At 31.4% G+C, this 25,839-nt stretch overlaps 1 protein-coding gene and 1 long non-coding RNA gene across 2 annotated transcripts; one reads left to right on the top strand and one right to left on the bottom strand.

The window, feature by feature from the left end:
* Positions 1 to 485: 485 nt before the first annotated feature.
* LOC131625495 (transcription factor MYB20-like) lies at positions 486 to 2,845 on the bottom strand. The gene is made up of 3 exons (XM_058896350.1): positions 2,586 to 2,845; positions 2,230 to 2,359; positions 486 to 1,408 (listed from the first exon to the last, which is right to left on the bottom strand). Exons 1-3 carry the CDS (start codon positions 2,716 to 2,718, stop codon positions 697 to 699), a joined length of 975 nt encoding a protein of 324 aa, XP_058752333.1. The 5' UTR covers positions 2,719 to 2,845; the 3' UTR covers positions 486 to 696.
* Positions 2,846 to 23,240: 20,395 nt separating this feature from the next.
* Positions 23,241 to 24,707, top strand: LOC131625493 (uncharacterized). The gene is made up of 3 exons (XR_009290867.1): positions 23,241 to 23,509; positions 24,086 to 24,511; positions 24,601 to 24,707. It is a non-coding gene; the product is annotated as an uncharacterized LOC131625493 (long non-coding RNA).
* Positions 24,708 to 25,839: the final 1,132 nt, after the last annotated feature.

The following is a 25,839-nucleotide window of genomic DNA, read 5'->3' as shown; positions in this document are numbered from 1 at the left end:
ATCGATTATACGTTCCTTCTATTTGATATTGTCAAAGGGGTCAAACCGAGTACAACTCCGCATCAATCGATTATATGCATCCGGCTTTTTCTTCTCAAGATCTATAATGTACCATTAGTGATGAAATAATTAGTGCGATGAGAGAAATTTTAGAATAGAGATAGATAGAAAAATTAGAGTCAGATTTATGTTCTGTTAAAACTCTTTCGAATTTAAATTTTTCTGATAAAGGTTGTGAAACACCCTTCATCAAATGCACTATCAATACAATAGTAAGTTACAATAATAATAAGACTAATAAGACTGTCACTATAGCCCTAAAGTATATAAAAAGATAATTTATTATAATTATTATTATTTAAATATTTTCTTTAAATTTGCAAGTCAAGAAAAAATAATTTGTGACAAAAAAAAGAAGATAAACATCATTTGAGTGACATAACAATTCAAGTATGCATGACTATGAGAAACAACAAATCGACACGTTTACTTATACATAATTATTATATTTTTGCATTTGTATCATAAGGTATAAAGTTTGGAAAATAAAAATGGATAAACATTAAAACTGTCCCAAACACACCACAAAAGTTTCTATTTTCTATGAAGTCCAATTCACTCTTTATTCATTGAAACAACCTACAAGAACATTACAAGTAAATGCTATGATCATTGTTAAATATAATAATATTAAAATCAAAACAATCCATAGGCCCATGATTCTGAATCCATGACCACTCTTGGATACTGATTTTGAGGAGCATCAAATACTTGCTTTCTGTCACCATTATCATCATCATTAATCACAAAATCCCAATCTCTAATAAAGTCATCATCCCATAATGCCACGTTAATATCATTATTATTATTTTCACTATTTTCAATATTATTATTATTATCATGTGACCAATCAAAATCAGGTAGTAGCAAGTCTTCAAGAAAGTTAGATGAATTTGAAGAAGAAGATGATGATGTTGTAGTTATAGTTGTAGTTGATGAAGATGAAGGGACACATGGAACTATAATTTCATCTGGTTTTACTATTGGAACCTCTTCTGTTAAGAACTCGTTTATTAGTTCCAATGAGTCAAAAAGTGGTGTCATAATTTGGTCTTGTTCTTCAGTTATGGTTGATGAATCAAATGAGGTTTCTGGATTTTGTGGTTCTTTGTTTTTCTCATTCTCGGATTCAACAACGTTTGTGTCATGTTCTTCAATAGGGGAAGATTCTTGTTGATGTTGTTGTTCAGATTTTGTTTGAGGTTGCTCTATTTCATTAGTGAATAATATCTTGTGTGTAACAGGATCAATTCCCATTTTCTTAAGCTTTTTCTTTATGTGTGTATTCCAATGATTCTTAATCTCATTATCCGTTCTTCCAGGTAAATGAGAAGCAATTTTTGACCATCTGCATAAGAAAAAAATATATCATTATTAATTATAATCACATTAATAATAATCTTTCATCATCTGATACTATACAGATATCAGACACCACACTGACACATTTTAGACTAAATATTAAAATCTATTAGTCGGTAATCAATCTTCTGACACAGATATCAGACACAACATTAACACATTTCAAACTCAATACCGAAGTATCTTAATTATTTAATGTAATTAATTATAATCAAAAAAGTGATTATATTAAAAAAAATATTAAATGATGAGTTCATGGTGATTAAGAAAGTTACTATCTTTTTCAAATGTCATTGAAGTTAAGAAAGAAGAAACATTAAACTATAAGACAAACATGGCTAACATTTCTTATTCAACATTACGTTTCCCATTTGGAGTCAACTTTATAAAACAGCAATCATGGATATTTTCTTTTCCTTTACTTTAAAAAAAAATTAAGATAACATAAAGATAAAAAATATATACTTGGTCTACAATTTTTTATACGTCTTTTAATTTTATTATATATATTATATATATTATGGGACCATGCTTTCTTTTTGTGATGAATAAACAAAGTGCAATATGAAGAGCGTGTATTATAGAAATGATTAAATTTGATTAAGGTATTGTATTTTGCATGATTAAAAAATGTTTAAATGATTATCTTAGATAAAGATAGTCAAATATTTTAAAAGATTACTGTATTGTCGTTTAGTTAATAAGTTAATTAAGGTTTTAAGATTTAATTACAAAGCATGCAGAACAGAAGGAAAAAACAGAGGAAACAGAGTAAATGTAATAATGGATAGTGTGAAAGATAAGAACCTGTTGCCAAGTTGAGCATGAAGATCAATGACCATTTTCTCCTCATAATCTGATAAAAGTCCTCTCTTTAAATCAGGCCTTAAGTAATTTGTCCATCTAAGTCTGCAACTTTTTCCACACCTTAATAACCCTGCATGAATTTGATAAAATATTTTAGCCAAGGTCAAAAATATTGAAAAAAATTTTAAAATGTAAATGAACTTGAAACTCTTAAATAACATACTAAAAAAAATATTCAATTCATGTTTAATGTTTTGATCACATTAGTCATAAAGTTATTTCTAACTGCGACTGACTGTGTGGCTGTGATTCAACTGCAACTGCAATTTAAAACTACGATATTATAGAGAGGAGACCTGCTAACTTAGGGACAGCTCTCCAGCAACATTGGCCATTAGTGAGGATGAAATTGATGAGCTTTTTATCTTCTTCAGCTGTCCATGGACCTTTTTTCAGACCAACTTTGTCACAACAAGGTTGTCTTCCCATATTTTGTTTTACCAAATGTTGGAAATGCCTATAAAGTCTACCTTAAAAATGGAGGAATCAAATTGATATTGAGAGAGAAAGAGATAGAGAGAGAGAAAGATGAAGAAACTTGAGAGTTCACAAGATTATGAGCATAACAAGTTAAGATAGAGCAATACCACCTACTTATTTATATATGAAATTTCTATTCCTCTTGGCTCCTAAGTCTTTGAAGCCCACTATCTCAATTTACTTTCTTTTTTTTTGTCTTTTCTTTTTTATTATTTATTTTTTCAACATACAATTTGGTTTTCTTTTTATCTATTTATTATATTTTCTCCGGCCATTGCAATTTTGACATAGAATTAATTTTTATGCATGGTCAAAATATTTAGACTTATAGAAAATCACAACCAACAACCCACTATTAGTATAATTTATTAAAATATTAGGATAAAAGTAAGAAGTTTTTAATAATTGAATAATTATAATTTATTGACATTGTAAAAATATTTTTTTATTGTTCATATGTATAAATTAAATATATTTTGACATATAAGAAATTATGTAAATATTATTTTTAATGTTTTCACTTATATATAGATATTTTAAAAATAATTACTTTTATATTCGGAAATATTTATTATTATTTTATATAAGAAATTTAGTATTATTAATTTTGTAAATTTATAGAAAAACTATTATAGACACTCTTTCTACTTTTAATTATATAAATTTTTTTTCTTCATATTATATGAAAAATTTATATTTTTTCATTTTGTAGAATCTTTTTTTGATTCGTCTGAAATTATTATTATTTTTTGATAAATTCATCTAAAATATTTGGAGGCGAATTGAATATTAATTCATAAATTTAATATATGTGATGAATTTTTTAATTAAATATGAAGAGATTAAAGATAGTGCACTCAGCTATGACATATTAATATTTTAAAATTAAAAACATGATTTAATGAGATACACTTTCTTAGTTCATTATTGTATATTCTTTTATTCTCAAATATAAATGTATTATATATTATTTTTTCTACATTCTAAAAATGAAAACTCTGATATTTAGATTATTAGATTTTTTTTGGGAAGTTTTGATAAAAATTTGGATGGATGAATGTGATCAATTTGTTCTCACCACAAATTCCAATAGTAACAGTTTTGTGAGCATTGACAAGTGTGATGAAGAAGGCGACACAGTCCACACGTGCTATGTCATTGTCAGATTACGCCACCTCATCAAACTACATTGCTTTGGTTTTAAGCGTGAGATATTCCACTAACTCAAACAAAACTCTCTTAAAATCCAAATAAATTAAATAATAATTGGAAAGCACATTAGTCTAGTTCACTATTTGAATTGATATTGATTGATTAAAATAATTGATTTTATTTGATTCAATTTAATGTGATTTAATTTAAAATAATTTTTGAACATATAAATTATAAATTTAATAAACAATAGGTATTATATAATATAACATATTAAAAATTAATATTACGAAATAATAATTGATTATTATTTAAAAAATAAAAAATAAAATTTTAAAAAATTTAAATATTATTAAAAAGTAAATTAACACAACATGCATACTAATAAAAAATAAATAAATAAAAATATAATATGCACTTCAGTATCATTGAATGATTTTGAAAAATTAACTTGAAATTTTATCTAAATCAAATGACTTTTATAAAATGTCATCAAAATACATTCAATCATATTTAATATTTTTAATGATTTTTAGTTTTTTGAAATGATTTACGATTATTATTTAAATAGATTTTATATTTAAACACCCCTAATTCACTAGGTCTTTTCTCTTTCAATTTTTGTTGACTTTTTCAATTATATTGGTAAGTGCACTTCGTATTGTTTACCAAAACCAATACTTTCACTTATGTTCACATTGTGATACGAATGATGGAAATTGGGAACATTTTATACAAGTAATTGAAAAATACTTGTATGAGCACAAACATAACAAGTGGCTATACAAACAACCAATCACAATTTTTTATTAATTAAAAAATAAAAAATATTTTTTTTCTCTCTCCTACTCAATCACAACCACCCCATGAATCCAATTAAAAAAGAAATTAAATTTTAAATAAATTAAAAAATTTCTATTTTCTTATTGGTTGTTCCTAACACTCATGATTTATGTTTGTATCCATGCAAGTTTTTCTGCAAGTAATTAGCCACTTCAATGATTTGTTTCATACATTTCACACTGAGAATACTGTATCATAGATAATTTTGAATTCAACCAGGCATTGTATCTAAAAATATTGATAAAAAATATCACATTAACTAATATTTAGTTAGCTAAGAATATCTTACCTTTCCTCATGAAAAAAAATGTTACTACTAGTTTTAGTTTCATATGTGTTATTTCTAGTTTCACATATGGTTAGCACTATTAAAGTGTTATATTAATACTATTAAAATTATCTTTGTAAATTAAATATAGTTACTACTCCCTCCGTTTTTTTATTATAAGTCATTTTGAAAAAAAAAATTATATTTAAATATAAGTCGCTTTACAATTCCAATGAATAATTAATGCTACTTTTCCTATTATATCCTTAAATATTTATTATTCTCTCTCCTTTCAATTATATAAATTTATCTTCCATATGTCATTAATGAAGGATAATTTTGTAAAAACCTTCATAATTTCTCATTTTCATACAACAATTATTATTTTTCTTAAACTGTGTGAAAAGTCTAAAACGACTTATAATAAAAAACGGAGGGAGTACTAGTTTCATATGTGGTTACTTCTAATTTTAGACGTGGTTAATATTAGTTACACATGAGGTCATTATTAGTTGTATAAGTGATTACTATCAATTATTATGTGTTTATTAATTAGAGTATAAAATTGTTAGTAGTATGATTATATAAATAATGTAATACATGTTTTTAAAAATAACCAAATAGATCAATTGAAAAATAAAATTTTTTTCACTCTAATTTTATTCTAACCCTACCTAATTTCATCTATTACCTTTGTGTATGTTACCTTGTGTCCATAACTTTCATGAGTGACAAGTGGAAGCACAATCCCAAATCAACTTTCAACAAATTTACAGAGATTCAAGTAGTTATTTGAAAAACAAGTTGAATATGACATCAAGGAGTTGATAACTGACGAAGATGCATGATGAATATATTTAAACTAAATTTGCATAATTCTATGAGAAGGAAGGAATTGAGCATCAGATAATAGCTTCTTAGACATATTGCAAAATGGAATTGATGTGAGAAAAAACAAAAACATATCGAACATGGAAATAAGCATACTAAAGGCACGAAAATTGACAAACCATTTCTAAGAGGAGGAAATATCAAATGAAATTCACCTCATCAAGGAATTGAGCATCAGATAATAGCTTCTTAGACATATCGCAAAATGGAATTGATGTGAGAAAAAACAAAAACATATCGAACATGGAAATAAGCATATTCAAGGCACGAAAATTGTCAAACCATTTCTAAGGGGAGGAAATATCAAATGAAATTCACCTCATCAATAGATGTTCAACAAAGAATTTGAGTAGTAAGACACATTATGAAGCATACATTGGCCTAAAAGAAAATGATGGACACTTCATGATCTTTGGATCACTCTACTAGATGCATATACATGAGTAACTCACAATAAATCTAGATGGTAGAAGTCAAGTTATGATTCTAAAAGGCTATCACTCAACAGGAGCATAGAAACTATTCTCATCAAATGATAATAAACTGATGATAAGTAGGGATGTGCAAAATGAAATTTGATGAGAGTGAATGATGAACCTTGTTGAAATATTCAAATAATCCAATGCAAAATTGTGAAACAATAAGATGCCCAAGTAAGTGAAGTGGCACCAAACATGAGGTTAGAAGATCAACAAGGGCCAAAACTTATTTAGTCATGTTTATAACTATGAAAGATTTTCCTACTAAGCCGATGAAAATGGTGACATGGTTAAAGAAGCCATGATAGCAGAATGTTAGCCAACTGACTTCAATCAAGCCCTAAAAGATGAAAATTAACAATAAGCTATGAAGGAAGAACGACAAGACAATTAAGAACAATCACACATCGGAGTTGGTAAATCATTTAAGCAAGAGAATTATGGATGTAAAACGGGTCTATAAGCTGAAGCTTAAGCCAAATAGAGAGATATTTAAGTATAAATAAAAGCTACTAGCAAAGAGATTTCTTCAAAGGACTAGAATTGATTTTAATGAGGTCTATGCACTAGGTTCTAGACTTGAAACAATAAGAATCATGTTGGCCATTGCAACATATAGAGGGTTGAAGATGCATCAATTGAATCTGAGGTCAACTTTTCTCAATGGATCACTAGAGGATGTCTATTTCAAGCAACCACCAGATTTTAAGATCAAAGGACAAATAGAAAAAGCACTACTACAAAAAGTGCTCCTAACGTCAAACGTGAAATGCATTTTACCTCAACAAAAGAATCGAGGTAACGAAGGGTGTCATAAAAAGTAATGACTTAACACATCGGTTTTTAAAACATTGAGGTAAGAGTTTATTATCACATGGGTTTGAACTCCAGTTTCTGCACTTTTATTATTTACACATTAAAACTAGTTTTATCTCGGTTTATCATAAAAACTGAAGGGTCATTAATTTTTTTTTTTAATAAATCTCGTTACAGTGTTTATCATAATATTACATTTTCAAAAAAAACTTGTTACAGTATTTACAAAGAATATTACAATGATTGCCCATGAAGATTATATGTTGGATCTTCAATTCCTTGATATTTTGGACAAGATCAAATACTAGGAAACTCTTTCATGTACTGATCTTGCATGTATTTGTTTCTGGTGAAAAAAAGGTAAGATAATTAAAATCTATAATCAAAAATATTTTTGATATAAATAAAAATTTAATATAACAAACCTTGAACCCAGATGATTTTCTGATCTTGCAATCCATCGTAGAGACTGTTCCAAGTTTCCTTAGGTTTCTTATGTTTCATTTAGATTTCCAATATCGTAAGAGAATTTATATAATGGATGTCCCTTAAGTTTCACGCGGATCACTAATGGTGGATTCTTGAGCATTGATAACTTTTAAATCGACGAAAAAGATTTATTTAAGGCCGTTGATTGAAAATAGTGAAGAAAAAACACTTAACTATAATCTCGGTTTTTAAAACAACCGAGGGGTTAGAGTAAAATAATTATTATTTTACAAAAATGGGTACATTGTTTACCCAGAATATTAAAAATACATTGTATGAAATAAATCTTCGCAGAATATCAGCATGAACAGGTCCCATACAATATTTATTGCATACAATGTATTTTTTAATATTCTGGATAAACAATGTAACTATTTTTGTAAAAAAATTATTTTACTTTAACCCCATTGTTTGAGGAATAAATCATAGTTGTCCAAAACCATAAAAAAAAAAAAAAAACTTTTACTAAGTAATGTATTCTACTAAGGTGATTTCGTTTATTATTAATGTAAAAGAAAACTATATGAGTAGAATACTTTTCATTCAAATTAAAAAAAAATTAATAAACACAAAAAGTTGAAACTCTATTTAAGACTTTTAATCACTCTTATGTACAAGTTGATTTGTTTTGCGTTTTGTATACTTCCATCTTAAAGAAAATAAATGCTATTTATGAGTTTGGTACATGTCACTAAACAAAACCACTTCAATATAAATTTTATAAGCAAAATTAAGAAAAAAAACATCAAATTATAAATAAGGAAAATATAAAACACCAAAATCATTTTTATAAAACGAAATGTCAAAATTGTGTAATTAGGATATTTGGAAACTATTGTTCTAAAGACCCTTTAAAATTCTAAATAATAAAACCATTTTAAACAAAATTCAAACATATCAATTTCCAACATATTTGATTACACAAATATCTACAAAGAAACACAATTTTTGAGACGTTTACTTATAAAAGCAATGATAGAGTCAATATAGTTTTACCGGTCAACGCTCAGCAGCAGTTAGAAGAAAAATATGAACAAACAAAACGAGTGATTATTGGTCAAAGGCATCCTTGCATTCATACACTGTCTTTATCTTTGGGTCAAACTGATAGTTGCAGTTACAGAAAAGAAAATCATACGTTTAAGCATTGGCGAGTTCATAGCAAAAACTACATAAAAACAAATTTGAGTTCGTAGTTAGTTGACTTGAACAATAGTATGATGTACTGTACAGCTTGAGTTGTATACAGCTACAGGCTACAAAGGAGAAATTTATTATTGCAACGTGACGTCCATTGGCTGAGTACATATTTCATCATGTACCATACACTAGTCATCATCATATAAAATTATAGTTTCATTGATATTAAGTTACTTTGTAAACTTATTGTTGTTTACACAAAAATAATTACTACTTGTTAGTTTTAATCGACTAGCTAGTACTCGAGTTTACAGTCAACTTAGTTTCTCTCGGCTAAATAAATGTTAGACTAGGACAAAAATTATTAGAAATGAGTTAGTCGAATATTTTTCAAGTCTACTGAAATTTAAGAAAGTTGTGGAGATGTTAGATTCAGTTAAAGTCTGTAGAACCGAACAAATTGACATTACGCGTATTCCTTGTTTACAACGTCACTTACCATAATAATTATTTGTGTGAAACCTCATTTAAAGGAGATAGCGCATACGTGGATCAGATAAATGAGAAATTATGTGAGAGGGAAAGGCGGGCTGGATGTTGGAGCCACATATTCTCGGTAGTGGGGAAAATCATGCACTATTTGCATAATTAGCTGAGTAAGGCTAAATTATATAACCCACATAGTTTTGGCTAGAAAGACTAGTGTTTGCTATTTAATATTGTACTTGTATATTTTTTCTAAACATACGATCAATCAAATAAGATTTCTTTACGCATTTTATTGATTTATCGTTCTAAATTTACTTTACTTTTTGTATATATTTTTTTGGTTTAGTATCTCAAAACACTCACAAATTTGTACTTCACATTCATTTGAGTAGTTAAGTAAGCCATGGCTGAGGGACAAACTTCCTTCCTAAAAAAATAATTTTTTGAAGAAAAAGAAATCACAATAAAGAATTATTAGCGGATACCTAGATACTTTCCAAGTTCAACAACAAATTTATCACATTTGGTAGGAACTCTACGACCAGAACCATTGAAAGTTTTAGTTATCCGAGTCACCACCATGCTTGATCTAAGCACTTGTATTTAGGAAGAAACCTAATAATATGGATCAATCCAAAAATATAGAGTGTAATGTAACGCCCCGAATTTAATTAAATTGGTTAATTAAATTATCCAAGGATTTAAAGATTAGTTATGGTCGAATTTGGATTGTCGATGTTATTTTAAGAAGCGTATTTGAATTTATTAAGTTAAAAGTCGGATTTTAGTCGGATGGTCGAAGAATAATATTAAGAATAATATTATTTACAAGTCGGAATTTATTATATTGTTGGAATATTATTAAAAGTGATATATTGGTTATTTTGAGTTATTAGACTTATTGGGCCTAAATTGGTTGTGAAGAGGAAGTGTTAAATACTAAGCCCAAATTGGAATGATAAAAATTAGGTTTTTAGAGATATGAAGAGTAGTGTTGTCATTTGGGAGAAAATAAAATTTGAAGAGAAGGAGGCAAGCCTTGGGGAAGAGAAATGAGCTTGGAGATTTCCATCCATGGTGCCAAATCGAAAGTGCAATCGGAGACTTCACATTGAATAAGGTAAGGGTGAGATTCTCTTCCCATAATGGGGCTCATGAACGATTGTATGTGGGTTATTTAAAAATATTTTATTTTAACATCTAAACACTAACATTAAACTACAATAATATCAACATGCACATTGTCTTATATTCTAAGAAACCTAATAACAAATTTGAGAGTGAGTTAATGAGTAGAGAAAACTTACACAATTTTTTGAACATTGAGGATAAGTTGGAATGAATAGGAATGCTTCTAGAGAACTTTGGAGCTTTAGAATCTTCAATGGAGCTTTTCAATGTCATTGTTGTATTTGGAGAGAATGGTTTTTTTTTTTTTTGGTTTGGGGTGTGTTTGAAGAGAATGAGAAGAGTCGGGGAAGTTGTTCGCGCACAGACTATGTTGAATAACTTTCGACATGCATATCTGTAGTCACCCTTTTTTGAAAAAAAATTAGGTGGCTTCGCATATGCACATGCGAAGTCACATTTTTTTCTGAAAAAAAATGTATTTTAAGATTTTTCGAATATATATATATATATATATATATATATAATAGGTTTAAATAGTCTATTGTTCCCTGTAATTTTGTGTGTTTTTGTTTTTAGATTCTAATATTTTTTTTCAAAAATAGTCCTTGAATTTTAAAATTATTTGAGTTTTAGTCCCTAAAATAAAAATTTACATAAAAATTCGAAGGAAAATCCGCAAGGAAACCTATAAATTTTAAATTTGAGGATTAAAACTAAAAAATTTTACAATCAGAAACTATTTAAAAAAAAAAAAACAGATTAAACAAACTAATTACATAAACACTTACTAATAGGGACAAATAGACCATTTAAACATTTATTTTAAGCATTTATGTTATACGCAGAATTTTCTTTGAACCATGAAGAAACTTTTTCAAGATATATCAAATATGCATAGAATGTGATTCAATTAAAGTGTGGCTTCCAGTCTTTTGAAGGGCATCAAGGATACATGTTTTTACTTTAACTTCTGATTTTGCATTCATCAGTATGTTATTTTGATCATCATGGAAACAATCAATGGAATTCTACTGGTTTGTTATATATGAGGTATATTTTTCTTCATATGATTTGGCTAATGACAATGCTTTGACAACAGAGGTAAGTTTATGAATCATCGCATCTAAAGACTCAACTACTTATAATTATAGCTGTCAAAATAGATTCGGCCAAATGGACCGAGTTATCGGACCTATATTTTATCGTGGGCCGGACCGCAAAAAACCTTTAAAAACACAATCCTATCTTTTTGGTCGGTCCATCGGGTTTATGTTTTTCATGGGCCGGGCTAAGCCGGTCAAGCGGGCTTCGGGCTTGCCTATTAAAAATTAATTTTAAAATAATTTTAGTTAATTTTGGAAAAAAAATATTGAGATAAGGTATAATTGAATAAGAGTATTTCAATTGAAAAAGAAAAGTTAGGGAGGACGAAGATATGTTTCAAATTGATATGATTAAAGAAATAGTTGTGAGATAAAGAGAAATTTTGATAAGTATTAGAGATAATATTTAGTTTCTCTCTACATATACATAGATATCTTCGTGGGATTCGTATATATGGATGTTAATTTGATGAATATTTTAAATAACACTTAACTATATTTATCATTACTTTTCACTTACGTTATGTAGCTTTTATCCATTAGATCGTTTTTATAAATTTAAAATTATAATTTTGAAATAAATGATTGACTGGCCCACCGGACCTATTAGTAACTAGGTCGGGCTTATTTTTGACAGCCCACAAAGTAATCGGGCCGACCCAATTCAACCCCTTTATATGTTTTAGTCTTCCAGACTGAGCCGGACCGACCCATTGGGGGGCGGAGCCAAGGCCCAGCTAGCCCGGGCAGGCGCCCGGGCTCAACCCCTGTTTTCTTTGTACTCTCCCCAATTTAATAATTGGTTTTTAGATAAAATCAGGGGCAAAATTAGTAAAAAATAGAGTGTGAAAATTAAAACACATGAATAATCAATAGTGTAAAATTTTTGCCCAGACTGTCTAAAATTTCTAGCTCCACCACTGGACCCATTTTACAGCTCTACTTCTAACACACTCTATAACACCACCATAGAAATATACCTTGTAACATATTATTCTCTATGCCTCCCGTTCACTTATTTGAAAGGTTCTCTATACCTTTCTTTTATTATTATTTTTCAATCTTTTCCTTATTTTTAGTCTTCGTAGTTCGAGGGAGTTTATGTTGCAACAACAAGAAAATGTGTAAGAACGAGGCTCAAGCAACAGTTATGCCAAATGGGCTTTCGATTGGAATGACATAAGAAATTTTTTTTTTCACCTATCTAAGGTGAAAAACACCTTTGAAAACTTCAAAATATTTTTCGGAGATGCATCTCCGAAAGTATCCATATCCAAATTTTAAATATTTCGAATATGTATTTTCGAAATCACCCCTTCTTAATTTTTTTTTCCATTTAAACATTGTATTTAAAATGCCACGTCTTTTTTCGGAAATTCATATATGAAAAAACTCTAATTTACGATATTGATTAATTCAGATATATATCCGAAATATTCCAATATTCAAAATTTTTTTAAAAAAATATTTATTTATAATATAGTTATAATAAATTGTTATAAATAAGGAATAAAAAGATTAAATAAAATTTTAGTTTTATAATAATTTATTTGTCAATTTTTTTTAAATTATAAAATTAATTATTTTTTTAAATGATATATATTTAATATGCGGTTAAATTATAAAAGTAATTATCTTTTTTAAATTATAAAATTTATTTGTTACAACATTAAGCAGTTAAATATTTAATTAATTATATATCTTAATAAAAATGGTAAATATTTAAATATATATTTTGATTAAAATGGTATATATATTTAATTATATATTTTGATTAATATAATTAATTATAGTGTTATTATAATTAATTCACTTTGATTTTAATTTTTTAACAAATATTGAGTTTTTTCGGATATGCATATCCGAAAAATCTCAAGACTAAAAATTGAGTTATTTCGGATGTGCATCTCCGAAGATATATTTTTTTTCTAAAAAAAAAAAGTGTCTTCGGATTGTTTACGGTGATTTCCGGTAAAAAACCGCTAGTCTTCCAAACTATAATAAATATGATTTGGTTACTTGCAGGATCGACTAGATTGATCCTAGGACACATAGTCAAGAAGATTGTTATCAATGTTCATTTGAATCATATTCGTAAATTGTCCTCTTCGATGAGTATTGTTCGATTCAAGAATCTTGGTAATTGCTTCGTTATATGTAATTATAACTTTAACAAGAAAGATAACATAACATATGAAATTTAAAGATTGTTAAAACATAAAGAATCTTAAACTGCAGAAATGTTAAAGGCTTTAACAGTAAATGATCATGAAAGTAAATTCGAAAGTAAAATAAAGATACAGGAATGTAAATGACAAGAAATAAATGAAATGCAGTAATTCAGAAATGTATTCGAAAATGAAATACAATACACATGTATTAAAATGGTGGTGTCATACGTACATTTTCTCAGCGAACTCTTTCTCGTAACACTTGATACTTGAGTAAATATGTGAGTGATTTGTACAAAATGAACACACGGAATCCTAACATTAAAACTCCTATTTATACTAGTTTCGACCTTAACGGTCCTACACTAATCTGCTGCCACGTTTCTCATCAGAACTTCCAGCGAAGCCATCTGTATTTGAACGGTTACGAAACCGTCTTCGAATTTCAAATCTTCCCGCCTGAGTCCATCTTCGACGCGTGGCAGTGTAAAAACACTACGAAAACACGCTAAGTAGTAACACTTAAATATATACTTTATAAATTTTGTCTAAGTCCCGAAGACATACGCTTTCATTAGTCTTTCAGTGTTCACTATCTTCAACGAACTTAGAAGTCTGTATCTTCGAGGCATGACCATCAGTAGCCATTCTTTCACTTTTTAAGGGATGGCCATCAGTAACCATCTTTCCTTCGATTCTCAACTCCTTCGAAGGACAAACAATATAAAACGAAATCTTCAGCTAACAAATTGCCCCCAATAAATGCCTGTTTCGAGAATCAACAGAAATAGGCGTTTCTTGTCATTATAAGATTTCGTTTTTATGATCTTTGAAAGTTCCAAGACTGCTGACTAACGTCATAATCACTGATAACACTGTTTCCGAAACGTCTTGTCATTTTCAAAGATGTCTTCTCATAACTTACATTCCCACGTTTTAACCTTACTTCCTGATCATTACTCCTACATACTAGGAGTGAAGCTAACTCATTCGACCGCCGTTGGATTAAATCACCAGCCGCCACGTGTCTCTCGGGTTTTACCCAAAAGATTTAAAAAGGGTTTCCGTTAAACCTTTAAATATTTGACCTTGTGCCTTTATACCGCCTTCCATTCATCTTCTACACCGAGAAATTGAAACATCTTCACTCTTTTTAGAATCTTGTCCTTTAAATCAAAATTTCTCCATGGCTTCATCTTCAAATGTTCTTCAACCCGCTGTGAAGCTCCAATCAACAACACGTTCTGGGGAACGAGAGTTCGTTCCAAACCCTAATACTGAAGAAATACGCGCAATCTACGCTTCCCAGGTAATCATACCTTTTGATCTTTCTGGAAAAACTCTTGCTTTTATGGGTCCATTACCGAGTGAAAGTATCCAATCTGTGAATAAATTCTTCCCTGCTTATTACAAGACTAGACCATTAGTTAGCAAAGTTAAGATAGATGAAGATGGTCGTTCTCCTTTAGGCAAATCTACTAATGTAGAGAAAACTTCAACTGCAACCCCTTTAGCTTTAGCCAAAATTAGGTTAAACTATATGACCAATTCTGTAAAAGTTTTTAGGTCAATCCCTTTAGCCAAAGATCCTGACTTGTATTATGCTTGGCTAGAAAAGGTAGAGAAACAAAAAGGATCTTTCTGGAAATCGTTAGGGATATACGATTTGATCCAATTGTCAAAAACAGGCTTAGAATACAACCAACCCATGTTAGTAGCAGCGGTTCATTTCTGGGATGCTTCTCACAATACCTTCCATCTTCCATGTCGAATGGTTACCCCCACACTTTTTGATGTGGCTGCTATTACAGGACTTCGACCAACTGGCGAAACCTTTGATCCCAATGACATGGATAATGACACTATAGGTTTCAACGATTCGCAAGTTACTTACACGGCATTCATCCAAAAACACCATATTACCACCGAGGCGACAGTATCTGACGAAGAGCATATTGCTTTTCTAGCATTATGGCTCTCACGGTGCGCCTTCTGCTCAAGATCTATCCAGGTTGCAAAGAGGTACCTTTGCATGGCTAATCAGTTGCATGCTGGTAGAAAACTCAACCTCAGCCAACTACTTCTAGGGTCTCTTTACGAAAACCTTAGTGAAGCTGCGAATCTTACCAAGAATTTCAAATCTGGCAGCTTACTTTATGCTGGTCCTTTTTGGTTATTGCAACTGTGGCTCAATGCCACATTCGAAACTTATCTTCCCTTTCGAGGAGATGTCAATGAGGAAGATAGCACAATCAAAAATCGAACTATAAAAGGGACCAGGTTAGCTTACCTAACTCCACAAGAGGAAATGGGAAAGCTTCATGAACATTTCTTGGCGTATTCAATGATGTTTGCTCGGCGTGATCAGTTCGATCCTTCCATGGCCCCATTTGTACACAGAATAATAGGTCCTGAATGGTTTACTCGAAAATTTCCACCAACATCTCAAGATCAGCAAACTGAATCCATGGAAATTTGGGAAGCCTTTCTGACTCCAAGATTATTTTCCCACCGTCTTCGACCATCAAAGGGTCAATGTATCCTCATGTGTTATCAACCAAATTTGGTCTCGAGGCAGTTTGGGCTAACTCAAATAACACCCAAGTGCTTATATGAGAAAAGGAATCATATGTGTTTCCACACTTTGTATCTGACTGAAGAAGAATGTGAACGAAAAATCAACAAATATACTGGCGTCGCCAACCTTTCTCCTATTCCTTTCGAACCTTCTTTTTACTCTACACCAGATTTTCATCAATGGTGGACAGAGTATTATAGCTCTCAAATTTTTGATGCTGATAGCCTTGCTCAAGAACTAACCGCAGCTTTCACTGATGTGCAGGAGAACTTCAAAAAAGGTACTTCAACTCATATTAAAGAAATCCAAGCTTTTCAAAAATTCTTTGAAACTATCTATAGGCCTGATGATCTTAGTCGGACCGTTCGTGAGGCTGCAGTCACTTTGCGCGAAAAGTTTTCCACCAAACTAAATAAATTGAAATTGCCCTCGTATGTTCGACCAGAACTACGTTATGAAGTGGCTTTCAAACTTCATCCTCCAAAATTCCCTCCACTACCAAGTGCTGATTTTGGTGTGGCTCTAAGTCCTCCTTTCCCAGACTGGTTCGTGTGTGGGAATGCTCTCAAAATTCTTCAAGAGAGTGCCAAAAAACGCGCTGAACGAGTGGTTCCGACTAAGCATACCTTGGATACTTTCAAAGGACATCTTCATATAGATCTTAAACACGTTCGTGTCCTGACTCCAATACCTGAAGGTTTGGATTAAGGCAATCTTTTTCGACTGACTTTTCTTTTCTTTTACTGATATACTGATTTCAGTCTCAACTACAGCTGTTGCACGAAGGAAGAAGATTAAAGAAGCTTCTGCCCCAAAAGAGTCTGAGACATCTAAAAGCGACAAACCAAACGAAAGTGATTCGATCGTCACGGACAAGAAGCCCACGGTAAATACTTATCTCATACTATAAATCTTGTACAACTCTGTGATTGGTACTCATCTTTCTCATCTTTCACTTGCCAGAGCTCGAAACCCCCAACGGGTTCGAAGCGTAAAGCTTCTTCGACCAATGCCTCAGATGGTGAAGACAAATCTCTTCCTCAAACTAGACAAGGACAGAAAAAGAAACACAAAGCTGCTACCCCTTCAAGAAAAGGGAAAAAGGCAAGTCCTTCAAAAGCTGCTTCTCCTGGCAATAAGGCGTCTTCTGAAGAGTCTCCTTTGAAGACTGTCAGCAATGCTCTTGTTTTGGAAAGTCATAACTCAAGCCCAGACAATAATCCACCCAAGGTATCTTGCGTTTGTATTACATATTATCTTGTAATTTTAACTAACTAATTGCACTGGCATTTTACCTTGTTATTGCAGGATGATGCTGGCACTGCTACTTCTGGTTTCAAAGACCCTGGACTCACCATTGATGTTGATAAACTTTATGGTAATTGTTAAATTTCAACTTTCGTCAATTAAAACTTTCGAAGGCTTAACCTCATGATTATCTTGGCTTCGTTCGAAACAGATACTTCTCAAGCTAGAACCCATGTTCTCTCACCAGTCTTCGAAGACGTTAGGCCAATTGCCACTATATTGCCTAATGAGCCAATCGAAGAAAGCCAATCTACTGACGAATCCCCACCTACTCATCAAGGCAAAGACTTGGAAGAGGATCATCCATTCTCCGGCAGCGACAATGTGAACCAGCAATCTCATGGCAACGAAGATTATGCATCGGAAAAAGATGCCATGGAGGAGATTTCTCAAAAAGAACCAATTTCTCAGGGAACTTCGACTCCCGATGTAAAAACTATTCCTGAGACAACTTCGACGCCTGCTCCTACGAAGCCTACTCCCTCGGAGCTTGAACAACTTAAACAAATTGATCCTCTTGGGTTCCTAAGGGCTATCATGAATGTGAATACTTCTTCACTTTCAGAGCCTGATGTTTCTCCAGCTGTAACTGCAGATTCTAGTGACAAGGAAGATACTCCTAATCTGCTTCGACAGATAAAAGAGAGATTCTTTGAGGTCAATCTTGTAGATGTTCTCAACCGGGACCCTGTTAAAAGCTACAACTTAAATCAACTTTTAAAGAAAGTAGATTTGCTTCAAGTTTCCCCAGAAGTCTCAGAGATGATTGTTCTGCTAGGCTCTCTCCTTGAACAACTCCAAGCTGACATTCTTCGAAAGCAAAACATCGATAAAGCATTATCTGAGATAGTGGCCTCTCATGACTCATCATGGAATTCTGCTGTGGAATTCTGCTGAGGTGTTTATAGGTCTTGCCCCTCGGACGTCTGTTCCAAATGGGAATTGGTATGGCATTCCATATGGACTATTTGGTCTCCATTCGAAGCCAGAACTTGTGCCTTGAACCATTGAATTGTTTGCAGCGTTTGTCCAGGGATACAGTACATCATCTGCACTTGTAGACGAGGGTGCGGTTGTTGATGCTGAAACTGGAACAGTTCCCGAATGTCCTGTAGTATTTTCAGGCGCAGTCTGGGAATTGTCTGCAGGTCTCGATCCATTTGGACCCGTTGCATCTCGTGCTTCTTGAGTAGAAGTCGAATTTGCCGCTCCTGATCCTGAACCTTGTGGGGGATCTTGATTACCCCCTGCACTGGCCGTAACGACCATTTTCTTGTTGTACCTTCGTTTGGGAATCGGTTGTGCACTGTCTTTTAATTTACCGTTCCTAAGGTTCATACAAGGTCTTGATATTGTCTAGACAAAACAAAACAATTGATTAAAACAATCCGCGTGACACTGTCCCACTGGGCGTGCCAATTTGTTTACGGTGATTTTCGGTAAACAACCGCTAGTCTTCCAAACTATAATAAATATGATTTGGTTACTTGCAGGATCGACTAGATTGATCCTAGGACACATAGTCAAGAAGATTGTTATCAATGTTCATTTGAATCATATTCGTAAATTGTCCTCTTTGATGAGTATTGTTCGATTCAAGAATCTTGGTAATTGCTTCGTTATATGTAATTATAACTTTAACAAGAAAGATAACATAACATATGAAATTTAAAGATTGTTAAAACATAAAGAATCTTAAACTGCAGAAATGTTAAAGGCTTTAACAGTAAATGATCATGAAAGTAAATTCGAAAGTAAAATAAAGATACAGGAATGTAAATGACAAGAAATAAATGAAATGCAGTAATTCAGAAATGTATTCGAAAATGAAATACAATACACATGTATTAAAATGGTGGTGTCATACGTACATTTTCTCAGCGAACTCTTTCTCGTAACACTTGATACTTGAGTAAATATGTGAGTGATTTGTACAAAATGAACACACGGAATCCTAACATTAAAACTCCTATTTATACTAGTTTCGACCTTAACGGTCCTACACTAATCTGCTGCCACGTTTCTCATCAGAACTTCCAGCGAAGCCATCTGTATTTGAACGGTTACGAAACCGTCTTCGAATTTCAAATCTTCCCGCCTGAGTCCATCTTCGACGCGTGGCAGTGTAAAAACACTACGAAAACACGCTAAGTAGTAACACTTAAATATATACTTTATAAATTTTGTCTAAGTCCCGAAGACATACGCTTTCATTAGTCTTTCAGTGTTCACTATCTTCAACGAACTTAGAAGTCTGTATCTTCGAGGCATGACCATCAGTAGCCATTCTTTCACTTTTTAAGGGATGGCCATCAGTAACCATCTTTCCTTCGATTCTCAACTCCTTCGAAGGACAAACAATATAAAACGAAATCTTCAGCTAACACGGATATGCACATCCGAAATCATTTTTTTAAAGAAAAAGGTGCCTTCGGAGATATACATATGAAATATAGGGGTATTTTAAGAATTTCACCGCAAATTTGTAAGAAGTTATATGGGTGTAAAAGAAATTTTCATGGCATAATCATGTATTGATCGCTGTGGAAATTTTTTATAATTAACTAACGAATAATGTCGATTTAAAAATAAAAAAACTTTAGAATTGTCTCGTTACCATTTAATAAAAAAAATGTTAACTTACTAAAATGAAGTTTCATGTTTCTATTTAATATAGCCTCATGTTAAATGTTATTGGAACTGACAATAAATCAAACCAACTCGAAAATAGTTTGAAATTCGATTCGAAAATTAAATCGTTGAACTAGATTTATGAATCAAATGAGTTGAATATGAGCTAAAAACTAAGTTCGTTAACTAAATGAGCTGAAATTGAACTATACATAGTTCAACTCGTTAGGTTCATAAGTCTAAGGCCAATCCTTTGAATTTAGGTGCCTTGGGCGAATCAAAAGAGTGGTGCCCCAATTTTTTTTTTAACAATAAATACATAAGGATAAAAGAAATAATTGGATAAAACACATTTTAATTTGACATTGTGCAAAAAGAATACAAGTATGGATCTTTGAATCAATGTTTATACTACATCAAACACATAAACCACTATAAAGAAACTTCTTCTTCTTCTTGATCCGATCTTTTTTCCTATAAAAAAATTGATCAAACCTTTAAAATTATTTAAATATCATCCTCTTAGCATTTTTTGTTGCAAAATCATTAATAATTTGTTCATAATCAAGATTCTTCAGAAAAATTATTTTTAATTGAAATCGACGCAAGACTATTTAATCTATCTTGTGACATAGTAGATCTCAAATAAGATTTTAATACTTTTAATTTAGAAAAAACTTCTTTAAGCAGATGCAACACTAATAGGAATAGTCAATATTATTCTATAAGCTATGCATGCATTAGGAAAACAATTAAAAGTATTTAAAGAACTAAATATCATATAGCTTGATTTTGATTCAAATGTTAAAACTTCTCTAATAACTTTCAATTCTTCAAACAAAATTTCACCATCATGATCAAGAGAATCGTCATGTTTTAAACAAGTTTCAAGATGTTTACAACATGATTTCAAGTCCCTATTGGATCATGATCTAAGCCTTTCAATACTAAACAAGAATCCAAAAATATTTTCAGATGTGCTATACTGCTCAAATCTTCTATCGGGTAGGCCAATTGTTTTCCAAAAAAATTATGAATAACACCCTTTTGAGAATTATTACCAATTTCTATTGGTTTCTTTCTTTTTTGTTTTTGTTTTAGATGACCAAACAATTGTTTTCTAGGCAACATTTTAAGCAATCAAAGAGATGAAACAGTAGTACCTGATGTTGATTTTTAACCTTCAACTTAAATTCTTATCAATTTGTTCCAAAAGCCTTTGAACACCAAATCAAACTTGATCCTGAAAATTGAAAATAACCATGAAAATTAGCATCTTATAAAAGACTTTTTTTATTTTATTTTTGACTTATATATATATATATATATATATATATATATATTGTTGATATTGCTACGAAGACCTACACAATAAAAAAACTATGAAATAGTCTGAAAGAACGAGGATTTTCCACGTATTATGCCAATCCTCCAAGATTTAATAGACTCTTCTCGAAAGAACGAAGATACAAAAGTCCCAATATTTTTTTCCAGTATTCTCCAATTCGCTTATAAAACCTTTATAAAATTCTTTGGTATTGAAATTAATACTGTTGAATAATTCAATTGATAGTCACAAAATTTATAAATCTTTATAAAATTCAATAGATATTAAAATTAATACCATTGAATTTATCCTTGCAGGAACTTTGCTTCACTTATAGAGATAGACACGTGGTGTACCTTGCAGGCATGACTTGTGCGTGTGTTTTGTTTTAACGAATATTCTTGGCTTTTCAAAAAAAAAAAACAGTCACAAAATTTAATTGATAGTCACAAAATTTAATTGATATAAATTAATAGCATTGGGTATATGTTTAATTGCTTTCATACCGTTGGGTACATATATGTTGCATATATATTTAATTGTATCTCACTTAATCTATAATATAAGAAAATTAGATGCTCTGGAAAACACCAAAATAACCTTTTTTCTTTGCCCTCCACCTCATTAATTTAAGGGCATTTTATGTCTAAATAATACTTTTTGTAACTAAATTGTACTATTGGTTCTAACTCAAACATAATTACTTTTATCTGTGTACAAATTGCAAACCCATTTTATCTTAATGATTCAACTACAACTAAATAATAACTAAAAAAGTACATTATTTGAATTCAAAACTACTTTTTGGGTGAACAGTTACCACTCTTCCCCAAACTAATTTTTTTTCCGAACCAAAACCTGCTTTACAAAACAAACACAAACACAAACTCTCTTCTCTCTCATCTGAACCCTTCTCTGTCTCCACATTCCTCATTCTTCCTTTTTTTTTTCAAACTTCTCTCCTCCTCTTCTTTCTTCATGTTCTTCTTCTGCTATTTTGATTCTTTCTGCTAACATAGTTTACAAAAATACTTTATAACGTGCGGTGTGTGGTTTAACGGCGGTAGTAGATCTGTGGTGAAGGCAACGCATTTTTGGTGGCGATGGTGATGGTGGACGGATCATATGAGTTCAAGCGATAAACCTATTTGCGGAACTTTGTTTCGATTTCAAGAAGAAAAAATGGAGTTTTGCTTTTGGATTGTTGATTGGATTTCAAGCAAAGAAGATGGAGATTTGTTTGTGGGTTGTGGTTTTGTTTCAAGCGAAGAGTTTATGGCGGCGAATCTGAAGATTTTGGCGATTTCGCAGCGGGGTGCGATTTTGTGATGGTAGATTTGTCGTAAAGCTCCAAACTATCTGCATATATTTTGTGCATATTAATTGGTATTTTATATGTGCAGATTTTTAGGGTTTCTTCTCTATACATGTATTCTGATTTTAGGATTTCAATGTGAGAAAAATGAAGCAGCAGCTTGGAAGTAGCTCCAAAGCGCGTGTTGGCCAGCCACGGTTGCCGGGAAAACTGTTGCTGTTAGAATAGAGTCAAGGTGAGAAATTCATCAAGTAATTGGTTACAAAGGTGAGAAATTATATTTTAATGTGATTCTGTTTTGATTAACATTGAAAGTTTTTTCGATACTTAGATTCATCGGATGCGCGAATTCGTTGGACTGGCTGTTGAAACATGTCACAGAAGTACTTGATATAATGATACTTAGATTCATATAATGATGCTTTTGTTTTTGAAGTTTGCTCAAATTTGAAGTACTTGATCTGCTGCAGGTGCTCTTTATGCAAGTATACACTTTATGAAGGGAATAATAGACATCTGGACTCCATTTTCAAGGACATGGTTGTTACAGTTAGGTTGTGAAAATTATGGATCTCCATTGCCATGGCCGAGAAGTGGATGCCTTCAAAGGTTTCCTTCAACCATAATCTGTTTGTTTCCTCTTCACCTACTATCTATTTTCTCAGCTAACATTAATAATTTTCTATTTTCTCAGCTAACATTAATAATTTTTGCGGATCTATGACCTTGATATAAATCCTAGAGCGATAAAAATATACTGGATAAACCTTTACTTGAATGCTTTAGTTGAAAATGGCCAGATCATCTATGACTATGAGAACAAAACTCTGTTGGATAGGGTAGAGTTTCACGAATCAGATCTTCTATCCTATTGTAGAGAAAATGGAAAAGACATAGCAAGTGAAAACAAATTACGTTACTTTTATATTTGTTGTTAGCGTTAGTTGATGATGAATTTGATGCTACTTCTCTTTCCTTGTGATTTGTGTATATATTGTGGTTCAATATGGTTCTCCAATTGTTGAGATAATATTAGATGTTCACGTTTTTTTGTCTGTTTGTGTGCTACTGTTATTAATTTATATGACAGGTTGTTTCGAGTTGGTTGGTTGATCTTTTCTTTTATTATCTTCTTTGTTTAGAATATTGTTTAAATGAGTTTGATAATTATTTTTTACGGTGCAGATATTCATGTAGTTTGCATTTGCAGTGGTGCGGTAGCGGCGTTTTGCGTCATCCATGCTTCAAATAATTTTAACATTTGTATTATGGGGAATGAATTCTGATCGATACGGTCGATAACCTATTTATGATCCAGGTATTTGAAAAAACACATATTTCTTCATCTACTACACATAATATTATTCTTTTAACTATCACTATCCTGTTTTCTTCTTGCAGTTAGCTGAGAAGTAGCCTTATTTATTTCCAAAGGGTTCATTGTGGGATAAGAAAGTTAAAATTTACTGCATTTTAACTTAATTTCGTGTAATATTATTCTTTTAACTATCATTCTCATGTTTTCTTCTTGCAGTCAGCTGAGAAACATCCACTTTTATTTCCAAAGGATTCACTGATTATCACATTGAACTTGCTCTTTCCATTTTCAAGGTACCAATAAACTTACTTAATTACCCCATGTCTTTCTTAAATTTTCCAGAATCTACTATATTTGAGATTCAATTTTTTTCAATTTGTAGGATTCTACTACATTTGAGTCAGCTCTTGATTGGTTATTGCTCAATTTGCCCGAAAATAAACTTTCACTCAAGTTTTCCACTGGGACTTCAAATCATTATAATCAAGGTTTGTGAAGATTGATTGTTTGTGTGTTTATAATGCCTCATACTTATTGTAGTTCATAAACTCGCTTGAATTTTGGAGAATGATTGTATGTTTATAATGCCTCTGCTGGGGGTTCTGTTGGTGTTATAATAAACCAACATGACACTTCAACTTCCTGCTCACTGCTATAGGTTGGAATGCAGTAGCAATGAGTTTTGCTTCTCCAATTGGCGTTTATTGGTGAAAGTGCTACATGATTTATTATGTCAAATCAAAGTATGTTTTATTAGTAATCACATTCTATTAGTAATATGTATTTCTAAAAAGTCAATCATAATATTGGCAATGCCCTCCTTATCCTTAACCCATAATTGTTTCTTGTCTCTTACATGAGTTATGATGCCGTTACTCAACACACAGGATATTTGGTAAGGAACTCAACTTCTAGCTATTGACGCCGCCGCCGCCATGGTTTTAGTTAGAAGAACCATGTTAGGAGATGAATTTACTGAGAAAGAGAATAAAGCACTCAAGAAAACCTTGTGACTGACATGGCTTCGGTTATTCCGATTGGATTTCTAATGCTTCTTCCGGTGAGTCCTGGGGTTCAGCGAGGGGACCAAATGACGCTTCGAGATGCATTGATTTGACAATAAAAAATTCAGAAGGAGATTGAGCCTAGCAATTGCGTTTTGAATTTGAGTTTTATTTCACCATGAGGTAATAAATTATTTGTGGTCTCACATTTCTAAAGTGAAGAAGCCCATGTGCATAGTAGATAGATACTCATTTCTTCCTTACTTTACTATTATTCCCTCTATCTCACTGAATAAAAACACATTCAGATTCTTGATTTCTGATCATTGTTTAAGATATTGCAAACTAAATCAACAGCCTGATTAATCACTAGACATTGATTTGTAAATGATACAAAGGCTGATGAGGATAAGTTTTTCTTGCATCTTACAATTAACTTAACAAACAATGCACACTAAATTCAATTATAAGAACTGGAGAAGGAGCTAATGATATGCATCATTTTGTTTGTATGGCATAACTAACTAGAAGAGAACTGAATAATTTTGAATGTAAAAGCTAAATCACATTCTTAGGCTGAAAAGAATCCAATCATAGAATTACAAAAAGAACTGCAC

Source organism: Vicia villosa, unplaced genomic scaffold (genome assembly GCF_029867415.1).
Source record: "Vicia villosa cultivar HV-30 ecotype Madison, WI unplaced genomic scaffold, Vvil1.0 ctg.000218F_1_1, whole genome shotgun sequence".
NCBI lineage: Eukaryota > Viridiplantae > Streptophyta > Magnoliopsida > Fabales > Fabaceae > Vicia > Vicia villosa.
Note: the sequence above shows the minus strand (reverse complement) of the source record. Positions and strands in the feature narration are given on the sequence as shown.

Excerpts from the sequence above, each read along its gene's own strand:
- LOC131625495 (XM_058896350.1), bottom strand. The coding sequence starts at position 2,718 with ATGGGAAGACAACCTTGTTGTGACAAAGTTGGTCTGAAAAAAGGTCCA. Across the intron at positions 2,360-2,585 it reads AGCTGTCCCTAAGTTAGCAG|GGTTATTAAGGTGTGGAAAA; the intron begins GTCTCCTCTCTA and ends AAATTCATGCAG. Across the intron at positions 1,409-2,229 it reads CATGCTCAACTTGGCAACAG|ATGGTCAAAAATTGCTTCTC; the intron begins GTTCTTATCTTT and ends TTTCTTATGCAG.